This window comes from Cladophialophora bantiana (assembly GCF_000835475.1).
Source record: "Cladophialophora bantiana CBS 173.52 unplaced genomic scaffold supercont1.7, whole genome shotgun sequence".
NCBI classification, from domain to species: domain Eukaryota; kingdom Fungi; phylum Ascomycota; class Eurotiomycetes; order Chaetothyriales; family Herpotrichiellaceae; genus Cladophialophora; species Cladophialophora bantiana.
The window spans coordinates 722,808-734,656 of NW_015971581.1; the positions used below are offsets into that span (position 1 = coordinate 722,808).

General features: G+C 49.8%; 5 protein-coding genes across 5 annotated transcripts; 3 read left to right on the top strand and 2 right to left on the bottom strand.

Annotated features, from left to right (window-relative positions):
- Positions 1-100: 100 nt before the first annotated feature.
- Positions 101-1,410, bottom strand: Z519_05260 (uncharacterized protein; the record flags this gene model as incomplete). The annotated part of the gene is made up of 2 exons (XM_016763001.1): positions 101-148; positions 202-1,410. The coding sequence occupies 2 exons, from the start codon at positions 1,408-1,410 to the stop codon at positions 101-103; spliced, it is 1,257 nt and encodes a 418-aa protein (XP_016620614.1).
- A 488-nt stretch (positions 1,411-1,898) lies between these two features.
- Positions 1,899-3,494, bottom strand: Z519_05261 (uncharacterized protein; the record flags this gene model as incomplete). Its single annotated transcript, XM_016763002.1, has 1 exon — positions 1,899-3,494. The coding sequence occupies one exon, from the start codon at positions 3,492-3,494 to the stop codon at positions 1,899-1,901; it is 1,596 nt and encodes a 531-aa protein (XP_016620615.1).
- A 917-nt stretch (positions 3,495-4,411) lies between these two features.
- Positions 4,412-5,962, top strand: Z519_05262 (galactokinase; the record flags this gene model as incomplete). The annotated part of the gene is made up of 1 exon (XM_016763003.1): positions 4,412-5,962. One exon carries the CDS (start codon positions 4,412-4,414, stop codon positions 5,960-5,962), a length of 1,551 nt encoding a protein of 516 aa, XP_016620616.1.
- Positions 5,963-6,680: 718 nt separating this feature from the next.
- On the top strand, positions 6,681-7,208 carry Z519_05263 (uncharacterized protein; the record flags this gene model as incomplete). Its single annotated transcript, XM_016763004.1, has 1 exon — positions 6,681-7,208. The coding sequence occupies one exon, from the start codon at positions 6,681-6,683 to the stop codon at positions 7,206-7,208; it is 528 nt and encodes a 175-aa protein (XP_016620617.1).
- Positions 7,209-10,882: 3,674 nt separating this feature from the next.
- Positions 10,883-11,233, top strand: Z519_05264 (uncharacterized protein; the record flags this gene model as incomplete). Its single annotated transcript, XM_016763005.1, has 1 exon — positions 10,883-11,233. One exon carries the CDS (start codon positions 10,883-10,885, stop codon positions 11,231-11,233), a length of 351 nt encoding a protein of 116 aa, XP_016620618.1.
- Positions 11,234-11,849: the final 616 nt, after the last annotated feature.

An 11,849-nucleotide genomic window follows, 5' to 3' on the forward strand; every position in this document is an offset into this window, starting at 1 on the left:
ATTTGCTGCCCACTATATCATAATCTCAGCCCAATCCATCAATTCATATTCAGTAACAGCTCTCAGGAACCCTTATACCGAATACATTTTTGTTCGTTTGTCAAAATTCATAATGCGCCTTTGCCGATGTCCCTGGGCCAGCCTCCATCTGCAGTAAAGCAACAAAGCATCTTTGAGCACCACGAAAAGGCATCCACCTACCACGCTTCTTCCCCATTTCGTCGAAAGCAGTCCGGGCCGACCATTTGTGTAATTGCGGTAAGTCAGCCACGATGATGGCAAAACGCAGCTGATGAGATTGCCCATTCCCGCAGCCACCGCAGGGAACACTAACGCTCCAAGGACGGTCTGTCCGATACTCCCACTGCCGTCAACGAGGTCGTGGCGGCCTAATATCCGATGGACGTGTTGGTTCTCTGGATGGCCCTGTGCATTTCCCCCATTCCCGGCAAGGCCTGCCTGCTCTTCGCCTCTGTCTTCATCCTCTCCTTCGCCGTTAAGATTGACGTCAATTTGAAGAACAAGTTCTCCATCCTCAACCCTCTCTTGCGCCTCGTCTTCATTTTCGTTGCCATCATTTTCCACTTGCGCCTCTCCTCGTTGAGAATGTCTGGGTTGCACTTCCGCCAGCCACTTGAGGTTGAGATCATGGAATGTCCAACGGTAGACTCTGTTGTAGATCGATCTCATGGCAGGTAAACAAGCAAATACCGTGCTTGGCAGAGGTGGCCAGACGGTCATGTCAATGTCAAATTTGTCGGTGATCTGTGTAGAAAGAAGGATCAAACTGCTGCCGGGGAGGGCAAAATCGGCATAGTCAGTGCGAGCGAGAATTAGATTGACCGGGATCAGGCTGTACATCCAAGCAAACTCTGGCCGTCGTACAGCGTATCTGAAAACTCGATCCGCATCCTCGTGGCCAAACACCAAATAGACAGATTGAAATCCGTGGAACCATGCTCCCGCCCACAATGTGCCCACAAAAGACAAACCCAATCCCGGCAGGACTAACTTTCCAAGCGTGCGGTCAAGTGCGCGATAGCTGTCTACCACATAGCTTCTTGGTCTTGATATTCTGATTTCAGATTTGCATTGAGGGCATAGAATGTGTCCAGAGCTCTTGTTCTTGTTCTTAGGATTCTCGAGATCCGCCACCCAGTCCAACAAGCACGCCTCATGGGCAGTCAAACTGCAAGAGCACGGCGAGCACCATACTGGGGGGTTGTTAGGATCGTCTTCACTTTTGTCGCTCATACATATCCAACATTTGGGTCCAAAGGTCGAGACGCGTGAAGGGGCCGGCGGTCTTGAATTAGAGTCATTCGTTGAATGCGCGGCATCGTTACCCGACTGGGCTGGATCCCGGGATGGTTGATCGAGCGCGATGGGATCAGAGCGTTCTGAATCCATCACCAAGGCTGATTGCGGGGGCAGCAGGTTGAGGTTCAATGAAGGAGGTCAAAGTAAAGGGAGGCGAGTGCCAGCCCTTGGAGAAGAACAAGATGCCAGCGTTTATTTATCATGCGTCGCCTCCAGAGTGTCGAGTAGTAGCAGTAATATACACAGCAGAAGTAGACTTGAGTTCCAGTTAGGCAACAGATCGTGTGTCTCAATTGTGGTTTGATTTACCGAGTAGAGTGGCAGGCTCGGTTCAACACCAAACCCGCCGCGCACGATGCTGCAGATACGTAATTTGTTGCCATTATTTCTGTGTCATCCCAGTAACTGCTTTTAGCTAGCATATCATAGTCCAATTAAAACAGCAAGAAGTCGCCCAGTCTTGGCACTCCGCGTCGCTTCGATCGCAGGTCCCGGTACATCTATTTTTATCTATTCAGCTTTCTTTGGCATTTCAAGGAGATCTGAGCCCAATCACCGGTATGCTGGGCTGAGGTCATTTAGGAATCGCTGGAGTTCTTCGTCCTCTGATAGTTAAGTACCATCTCCTCAAACCAGACCGACCCTTGAGATGTAAGGGGTTCTTCGTACAAAAACTCCTGGAGAATCACTTTCAGATCCTTCCAAGTGAAAACCTGCATTGACCAAGCCATCTCGGCCAACTTTCTGTTAAATCGTTCCTGGTTTGTTCGTGCCTGGTCAGAGGGGGGCCCGCGCTCTACTAGTGCGGCGATGTACAATGCCCACATCCTTGCGTTCAGATACTTATTCCCTCCACCTCGCGCTGAAAAAATCTCACACTGGTCTAAGGCGTACCCTAGCGCGTTCAAAGGTCGGCAGTTGTCATAAATGGGTACACCCATGATTCGCGGATTGTAATTTTTCCATCTTAGGAGCTGCGCCGATGCCAGTGCGAGGGCTTCGTGAGCATAAAGGTAGGCTTTGACCATATCAGTCAGGCCCTCACGTTTGAGCTGCTCCTCGCTGTCCAGATAGTAATTAATCATCCGGCTGTGGAAAAGAAACGCGAGTGACATAACAGAGGTCTGCACCAGCGGCAGAAGTGGAAGTCTCTCACTTTCAGTATTCTGGATCTTTTCGTACTTGAGCGTCAGCCGACTTTTTTTGAACCAGTACGAGACGGTCTTGTCTTCTATAGCAGGGTCCAGTTCTTCTTCGGCGTATATGGGCATATATGGAGCGGCCACGTCCCAAAGAGGCTTCAACACTGTAGGCAACCACTCGCCCTCATCAAATATCGGACGGCTAAGGAATCTAGAGGCAAATTGTAGATCGTTGTGGAGTTGGTACAACAACATCTTGTAATCCAGTCTTTGTTGTTCCCATTGCTGTCTGAAAACATGGAGCAGCATTTTGCCGTGCACAGTTGCTCCGGCAAGATTGCCATTGATAATTTCGGCATTGAACAACATGTTCATGTGTAGACAGCCACCAGTATTTTGCAAGTCCTCATTGCGCGAAACTTTATCTCGAAGTGTTCGAGTGCTTTGGCACAAGTATTTTAGGGCCACGGGCCACATGCCAGGGTTCGCTCGAGCGACGATCGAGCCATAGCGAGCCAAAGTGCCGAGCGCCGTCCCTCTCTCTTCAAGCGTAGCCACATTGTCTCGCCAATCTCGCATGGCAAGTTGATTGAGGTTCTTGTCGCCAATTTTGAAGTGGTACACCACTGGGAGAATGTAGTCGCGGTACAAAGATATAAGATTGTTCTCTCCGGGGCCAATAGCAATGGAGTAGACATGAAACGGGTCCGAATTTCCCCTACCAACGAGCGAGAGAGGGGAAGTGGCTATGGCAACAGGACCGGGTGTCGTAAATTGTGTCTGCATTGAGGGGGTCTGCTGGTGAACCTCGTCTGTTTTGGGACGGAGTCTTCTATGCCTCCATTCATAACTGATCTTCTGGGAAGACGAAGCTCGGAGAGCCCTAAAATTCTCTCGGCGCTTCCAGGCTCGATAATTTGTTTGAACGTGCGAGTATATTCGATGCCTGTGCGGCGAGGCTTGCATATTTTCTGCATCATGGTGGACCCAAAGGAACTGGTTGGTAAAAGGCGCGGCGATGTGGGAAGTCATAGTCCCAGTGCTCTCCATAGAGCTCCGAAAACAAGAACAAGAACGATGGATTCAAGACCATGGACTCGTAAAGGATCTGGATCCCCGAGGCTGGAGGCGTTCTTCTTCATTTATTTCATGGCAAGGGGGTCGCCTGACTATACCTAGGTAAAGGAGGCCCCGTTTTCCGCAGTCCCAGCAAAGCGCGGATTGGTCTTTGGCCATGCACGCTTACAAACAAGTAATTTCGTCGTGTCTTGATAGCACCTGTCTCGGGTTACTTAGCGTATTTCCAGCCCTGTGTTATATTGGCGGAATAGGGTAGTGAAACCAGGCAGGGTTCAATGGACAGAAAGTACGAGCCAGACATCATGAGCTAGAGGACAGCAGATGCGCACTTGGTGGTCTGCTGTCAGAACTGATGTGGATGGTTAAAAGGCTGACAAAGGAGGTTTGGCGGGTCGTGCGCGACCGTAGCTACTGTAGGGTAAATACCTAGGTGCCTAGCAAGTTAGGAGTCGTGTATCGCTATTACATAGAGCCATCGATTTGGAGGGTTTGTCCGCATGACCACAATTAGTACCTAGTGTATAGACGCGACCAGTTTGAGCAGTCCGAGGAGGTCACCGTTCGCGACAACTGCTTTGAACAAGTTTCGGCAGTGACATTTTTCCGTTCCGGCTGCGTCATCGCGACTCGATTGATTTCCCCTCCAACAGTCCGAACTGAAAACACTGCATCTCAAGAACAGGGAAGTCGGCCTCAGGATTGTATCCATTCTCTGAGTTATCTTCTTTCTCTTGCATATGTGGCCCTCTCCAGCCAGTTCGACATCCAGCAAACAACAATCCGACCAGCACAAGAGTGCTCTGGTTCATTTCAAAGTGTTGGGCAAACAAAGCCGTTGGAAAATCTAGCAGTTGAATTGTGTTTTCGACATGGCAACCCTTGTGCCAAAAATCGACAGCCTAGACCATGTGTATGCAGGAGCATCCGAGAATCGTGCTGTGCCTTTCGAGCTCGAGCAACGTTTCAAGAATTTGATCCAAACGTTCAAAAGCGACTATGGTCACAAGCCAGACTTCGTGTCCAGAAGCCCCGGACGAGTCAATATAATTGGCGAACACGTCGATTATTCGCTCTACAATGTTTTGCCGGCTGCTCTTATCGTTGATGTGCTGATCGCAGTCCGCATTGTCCCCCGTGGAAATGGCGATGCAGCTGAGATCAAGATTGCCAATATCAATCCCACAAAGTATCCTTCGAAAAATTTGACAATTCCGAATTCCGGAACCGTCAAAGTCGACCGCGAGAATCATTCATGGAGTAACTACTTCATGGCGGGATTGAAAGGGTCGCTGGAATATCTCCAACAGCAGTTCGGTGACTCTTTCAAGCCCAATGGCATGGAAGTCCTAATCGACGGGAATGTTCCGGCGGGTGGCGGCCTGTCTAGCAGTGCAGCCTTTGTCTGTGCTTCTGCTTTGGGTGTTATGGCAGCAAATAACCACGACATTTCAAAACAGAATCTGCTTGACCTCTGCATTGTGTCGGAACGTGCTGTCGGTGTCTTCTCAGGGGGTATGGATCAAGCTGCGTCCATCTTCTCTGAGAGGGGTTATCTTCTGTACTGCCGCTTCTTCCCAGAATTCTCTGCAGAACATGTCCCTATGCCCACGTCGGACCCAGAGGTCACATTCCTGATTGCACAATCTTTCGTTACTTCCGACAAGGCGGTGACAGCACCGCTTCATTACAACCTCAGGGTGGTTGAGTGTACCCTGGCGACTTTGGTGTTGGCAAAACTCCATGACATTGCTCTGAATCCAGATCACAGCTCGCTTGGATTTTGCCTGCGCAACTTTCAAGAAGAACTCATGAAGAAGGAAGGCCGTACAGATGAGCCTCTAACGGTACAGGTCGACTCCATGATCGAGATCATAAAATCAAAGCTTAAGGAGGAGGGCTACACCAGACAAGATATTGCAGAGATTCTGGGAATTTCTGTCCAAGAGCTGGAAAAGCAGTATATGTCGAAGTTTCCCATTCGGGCGGATCTGTTCAAACTGAGGCAACGAGCGTTGCATGTCCTGGAAGAGGCCGAGCGTGTCCTCAAGTTCCGAGACACTTTAACGACGACGGGGAAATTGGATAAAGGGAAGTTGCTCTATCTCGGTGATCTCATGAACAAGACTCAAGCTTCATGCAGAGATGTGTACGAATGTTCATGTCCTGAGATTGATCAGATCTGCTCTATTGCACACAGAGCTGGGGCGTATGGAACTCGACTTACCGGTGCCGGCTGGGGCGGTTGCACAGTGCATCTGGTGCCTCAGCATAAGATTCCTGCTGTTACTGAAGCGCTTAAGCAAGAATACTATTATAAAAAGTTCCCAGAGATCAGCAAAGAGGAACTTGAGGAAGCCATTGTCATCTCCAAACCCAGTCAAGGGTCGTCGCTGATTGTCGGTGCAGCCCTTGATATATGATGGGAGCAGACGTTACATAGGCCACGAATCATCTAAACTGGCTTCATGGGGACAAAGGATTCAACATGCAGGGCCCCATTCTCTTGGGACGCTGCTTACCACTATGTGCATCTAGAGACCGGCATTTCTGCGCCCGCACCTATTCAATATGTGTGCCAGCCAATGTTGCAAATTTGGACTTCGCTTGGCTGTTGTCAAACTGCCCATGATACTTTTTCCAGCCTGGACAAACCTGACTGCATGACCAGCAAACACCAAGCAAGAGCAATCTGCTCTCTTGCTTCCTTCTCTTTATCACCCTCGAATGTCAGAGAGCGACCCTTCTTCCGCTCTCTCCCAGTTGGTGTCAAGCCTTGAATACGGTTTCTCCTATCTTGAACGTTGACTGAATCCCTCGTCCTGGACGCCCTGGACGCCCTGGACGTGGTCATCGGCTTCACCTGGACTCTTTCCTTCAAGACCCTTGGTTGATCTCTTTCCTCTGCGAGCCCCGAGCTCTCTACCTACTCCCTCCACACCTCTTCCAGGCATCACAGTCCTCAATACACAAGCCAAGCAGCAGCCCCTCATGTCGTTCATGTCCCAGGGTCCACGAGCACGCTTCGATTCTTACGGCTCCTCAAGCTCTCCTGAGCACGACCACTACTACACACACCGTTAACCCGCTTGTTCGGGACCATGGAGCACCCTCCCTGACCGACTAAAACGCTCATATTACATGGAACAAGTCAGGAGACGTGAATTACAGACGGCAGATATTTTGAGACAAGCTTGCCGGTACCAAACTCCCCTTTGCCAGAAAATCTACCTTTCCGTCCTTCCGAAGCAGATCCTCCACCGAATCATCAAGCACCTCTACCAGGAAGAGACTGAAGTCCGTGGTGATGTCACTGATACCGATTCCGCTTCAGATGGTTCCGTCGCCGAGGCCAACAAGACCGCTTTCATGGCAACCTGTGGGAAATCCTACTACATTGCAAGGCCGACACTCTATCGAGAGGTGAGGTTTATATTCAGGACGCCCGAAGCCGTTCATACCTTCATGGTGGTGAAGACGCCGGCCGACAAAGAAAGATTGGACTTCGTCAGGAGCGTTGAAAATGGTCCGCTGGTTCTATCGGCATGTGAGGGAAAGTTGGATTCTTTTGGGAATCTGAAGGCCGGGGGCTTCTTCCTGGATGACAACTTTGCGTCTGGCTACGAGGCGGATGTCGAGGACAACGAGGACAGCCATGATGAAGAATGAGGGACAGAACAGTCCACGGACTTCGGTGTCGATGCAATCGTTGATGACTGCTGCGATGGGGATGACGACTGCCTTTTTGTCACATGTTTAAATAGCAAATTCTTCCCAGCCGCACACCGATGGCATGTTGCGACAAACACAACGCACACTTTCTTTTGCAGACTCAGTCCTAAAATGCTATGCTTTACTCAATCTGTAGGCCGCTGTTGACTAATTCAAACTCGTGAAACGGACAGGAGCCACAATGTGATGAGAACCCTGGCTACTGTTGCATTGTGTGCGCGCCGATGCATCTAAGCTATCGCCAGCGCCTGCAGAGTTTATAAGGGGGCGGTCGTCCATCACCCCTTAGCCCTCTGCTCAGGAGGTGTCGAGGCCATCTTACAGGTCTTTCATTTGACCACCTTGTGTGACGTTCTTTTCTCTGTGCATGTATTTGGTTGTGAACAGCGAGCCTCTCTGGACGTTTTGCACGTAAACTTCAATCGGACGCGTGGCACACTCATAATATTGAAGGGTTGTTCTCATCAATGACGGACAGAGGCTTTCAGGTAATGTTGCAACTTGATTCATGCTCTGAGACCTCTAGATGTCAATTTCAACCTCCACTAGGCCTAGTGTCGTATCTCGAAAAGAAAGAAGGCGAAAGAGGAACGCCGCAATGGGAGGTTTTTGGCTGTAATAATAGCTCAATCAATGATTAGCTGGGTAGCTATCTGTTTGTTGCGTAGAGAAGACTAAATAGTCATCGGCATACCTTCCCATTTAACACCCATATGTGTCACCCGGTGCCTTTCCCATCTCTTTTCAAAAATATAAATCACTCCCCCCATTAGCGAATTACTTTTGGATCATACGCAGCACTCACCTGGATTCATCTGGGATACCTGAACCGATTAAGGCTCCGGAGTTGATACTCCTTGCAACTCGCTGTCCATAGCTAACACGTGACTTATTCAAGATTCCCTTGGGTGGCCTGTCTGAAGCGAATTGCATGCCGTTTTGAAGTTCGGCCACATCTACTGCAGACTTGCCAGCCTGTCGGCCCATCTTCGTCGTACAGTCACAGCTAACTTCATCCTAACTTTCTCTTCATCAACATGCCTCTACCATGTTCACCTCAATGTCCTGTCGTCGAACGCCATCGACAGTTGCGAAGCCCCGTCCTCAGAGTCAGCGGCTCTCACTCATGAACTGCCGTAGCGACGCTCACGTCCTTTCTGAATCGTGCCTAGCCCGACCGAAATGATGCCTCACTCACACAATGATTATACTGTCGCGTTTACTTGTCCCGTGGGGTTGGAACTGGCGCCAGTCAACGCGTTACTCGACGAGATTCACCGAATCTGCCTACGCGGCACGACTGGAACAGCTATGTCTTGGGAGCAATAGAAGGGCAATATCGAGATCGCTGTTCTCGGTGAAATCGGAAACAGTACGGCCGCTGTGACGGCGATGCCACTCTTCAATGACTTTTCATCGATGCGATTTGGACTGCTCGTGGCAAATGGCGGTTGTATTCTGGATCTCCCAAATGTCTAATCGGTTCGACTGGCTGACATCGTAATCAGCAAGCCACCCGCCGTGTTGCGAGCTGCTGTGCAATGGCTGATGGCAAACCATAAGTCGTCAGGTTGCAAAGTGCTCGTCTACATGTCGCAGATGCTGGAGAATTTCCCTCAAATGAGGGACGAATATAAGAGAACGATTAGCTGTTCGGGACAGCACGGTGGCTAGGATTGTGTCTATTCCGACTCTTCACATGTCATAAAGCGGCCGCTACATTCCTGCACTGGCCCTCTCATTCGCTATGGTGCGATGCTTCGGCTGATTGCGTACTTCAGAACTCGGCCGAACGAGACATGTTGGGAAGCACCAATTTGGACATTATTTGTCTGATGGACCCATTTCTATGGTTGGTCATTTGAGGTATTTGTGATTCTGCCGATTCACACAAGAACAAACAGTGGCAGCGGGAAGCCGCAGCATGAAAGGAATGCTTTCGGTGATACTACCCCGGATGTGGACAGCGCACCTATGCGTCGGGGTCGGCGGAAGTTCGTGAGTTGACCTACCTATTGATTTGTGGAGACGCTCCAAGATGTGATAAGCTTTACGAGCATATCACTGTAGATAGGATTGCTTCTCTATCCCGCCGTTCCCTATGGGTTTTCTTTTGTTGTCGCCTGTTCTGTTCACAACTGACTAGCATCTAGAATACTAAGCAGCGGTGTATCTTGCTCACTGGGCTATTACCCGTCCTGCTAACATATTTACTGGTCGAGAGCAGAATTTGTCCAAGCAGGAAGTCGTCGTCCGTGATGCCATAAAGCGTTCAATTCGTCAGAGTCTGTGTCGGATCGTGATCTCGGGCATTGACAGCCGGGCAAAAGTGAGCTCTGCCTCGAGCTCGCTCAGCGCCTACGATAAATGTGAGTTCAATATTGTTTATCATTATCACTGGAAGGTTCGGCACTAACTGACCCAGGTTCAAGGGATTGTTTTGGGTCGACGTCAGCACCCCATCCTGGGCCGAGATCGGGTTCTTAAAATCGCCAACTAAGTGTCCATCTCAGTCCACCCATGGAGAGATGCCCGCTAAGGTCTGACCGACTTAAAAGAGCCGTGGCTATTGGTGTTGGACAACGCCGACAATGTTAATGATGGATACTAAGAATACTTTCCCACAGGACCGTTTGGTGTTGTGTTGTTGACATCGCGGAATGCTGAATGCCGACAGTACGCTACTGATAAGTGAATCGAATTGAAAGGATTAAGAAAAACAGAAGCTCGAGAATTACTAGTACGGGTCGCTCATACATCCAGCGAGCGATATCAGATACTAGGAGCCGATGCCTAAGCGGAAGCTTCTCTTCTCCGATCACATCCTCTCGCTCTCACTCACATCCGCGTCTTGAGGTCACTGTACGTTGAAAGATTTCCCGAAAGTGTATCAACGGTAACGTAGGCGATTGATGACATTTCGATTGTCCTAGGCGCGGTCGAGGTATGGTGGGGACGTCTACGACAATTTTTAAGGCGTCTGCTCAAATTCTCCAGTTGACAAACACTGAGTCGGCTGCTAATGCTTTACAGTTGTTGGGAGTCTTGGCCGCGCTGGAATCCACTCGACTGCCACTGCTGTTATTCAAAGCTGGACGGAAAAGAGCTCAATGGGTATCGTTAGACGATGGTGATAATGAATTTCTGACTTACCTAACGCTGTGGTATGCTCTCATCTACTGCCACTTATTTCAGCTAATAGCTGTAATTAGGACTCGTTCCAGCTTATTGAGGCTGCTAGTCTTCTCAAGGCCATCTCTGTCGTCACGACCGATACTTCTGACGATGGAAGGATGAATGTGACCATGCATCCGTTAATCCATATATGGGCAAATGATCGGCTCGACGCGGCAGCACAGCACGAATCGTGGGTACGGGCGGGGTGCTTATTGGCGATCTCCCGTTTGGACAGAGTTTTATGGCCACAGCATCAATGGCAACTCCAACCTAATTGGCATACGCTGGTATCGTGGGAGACCGGCCGAATGTTTTTGTCTGCGCCTTCTATAATGATTGTTCGTATTGTCATGAATTATGGGTAGCAGATATTTCGGACGCGGGATGATGGCCAGCTATTTGACCTCATGAATCGGCCACTAACTCACCTTGGCATGGACCCGATGACTTTGGAGCGACAATGGACGGAAATATATGATCTCTTTAGGCGGAATCTCCTCAACTACCGTAGGGTCAAGGAGGCTGTGTTATTGTTAGAGCAGGTGGCTAAGATACACGAAGACTCGCTGGCGGAGGATCGTACAGATCGACCCACGTCGCAAAAGGCACCACCGATTGCATATGAGGCAGATGGACAAAGTCAAACCGGCACTATCACTAATGGAGAACACGTGGTTAAGATCGAAGAGCAGACACTGGCGGAGGATCATCCATCTCGACTCACGTGTCAGCAAGTACGTTCTACGATTTACTGGGACCTTGTCAATTATCAGGCTGCAATATAAATGGCACGTCACGATGAGATTCGACGGCGCACCCTCGATGAACATCACCCGGATCGGAAGGAGGTTGAGGGGTGGCATGACTCTTTCGAATCTAACGTGGGTCGTCTCGAGACTATATAAATCGATAACGGAAAAGGATGGATGGATACGAGTTCCAATGGAAAATCTTGGTGTACGTGGTAGCAGAAGGGGTGGGTACATGATAGAAACGGAGTGGAGTCTAGGAAGCGCAAGCCCCTTTTTTAGATTAACTGTAAGACGAGCTCCTTATTCCTTCGAAGCTTCTCCTCGCCGTACACGGTACAACCAATTCTGGGCCTCTTCTGTGCCAAACCTCGAGCTTGAAAAGTTTTCGGGGCTGGTAGCCAAATAACACGATAAGCCTAGCTATCGCTCCAGATGCTCCCAAGTCCCAGGTCTCAAGCCCCAAGGTGGCAAGGAGCTCGCCAGCCTCGGCCTAGGAGATCATAAGCTGACAATCTTGCGAACCGAATCCTAGCCCTTTAGAGTCTATGCAAGTCGTGGCGCTGAGTCGACCTGCTTACATATAAGTCTCTCAGCTCTCGATGGAGCCGTGGGATTGTGGTATCACTCTTACAACGTTCCTTCCACTACC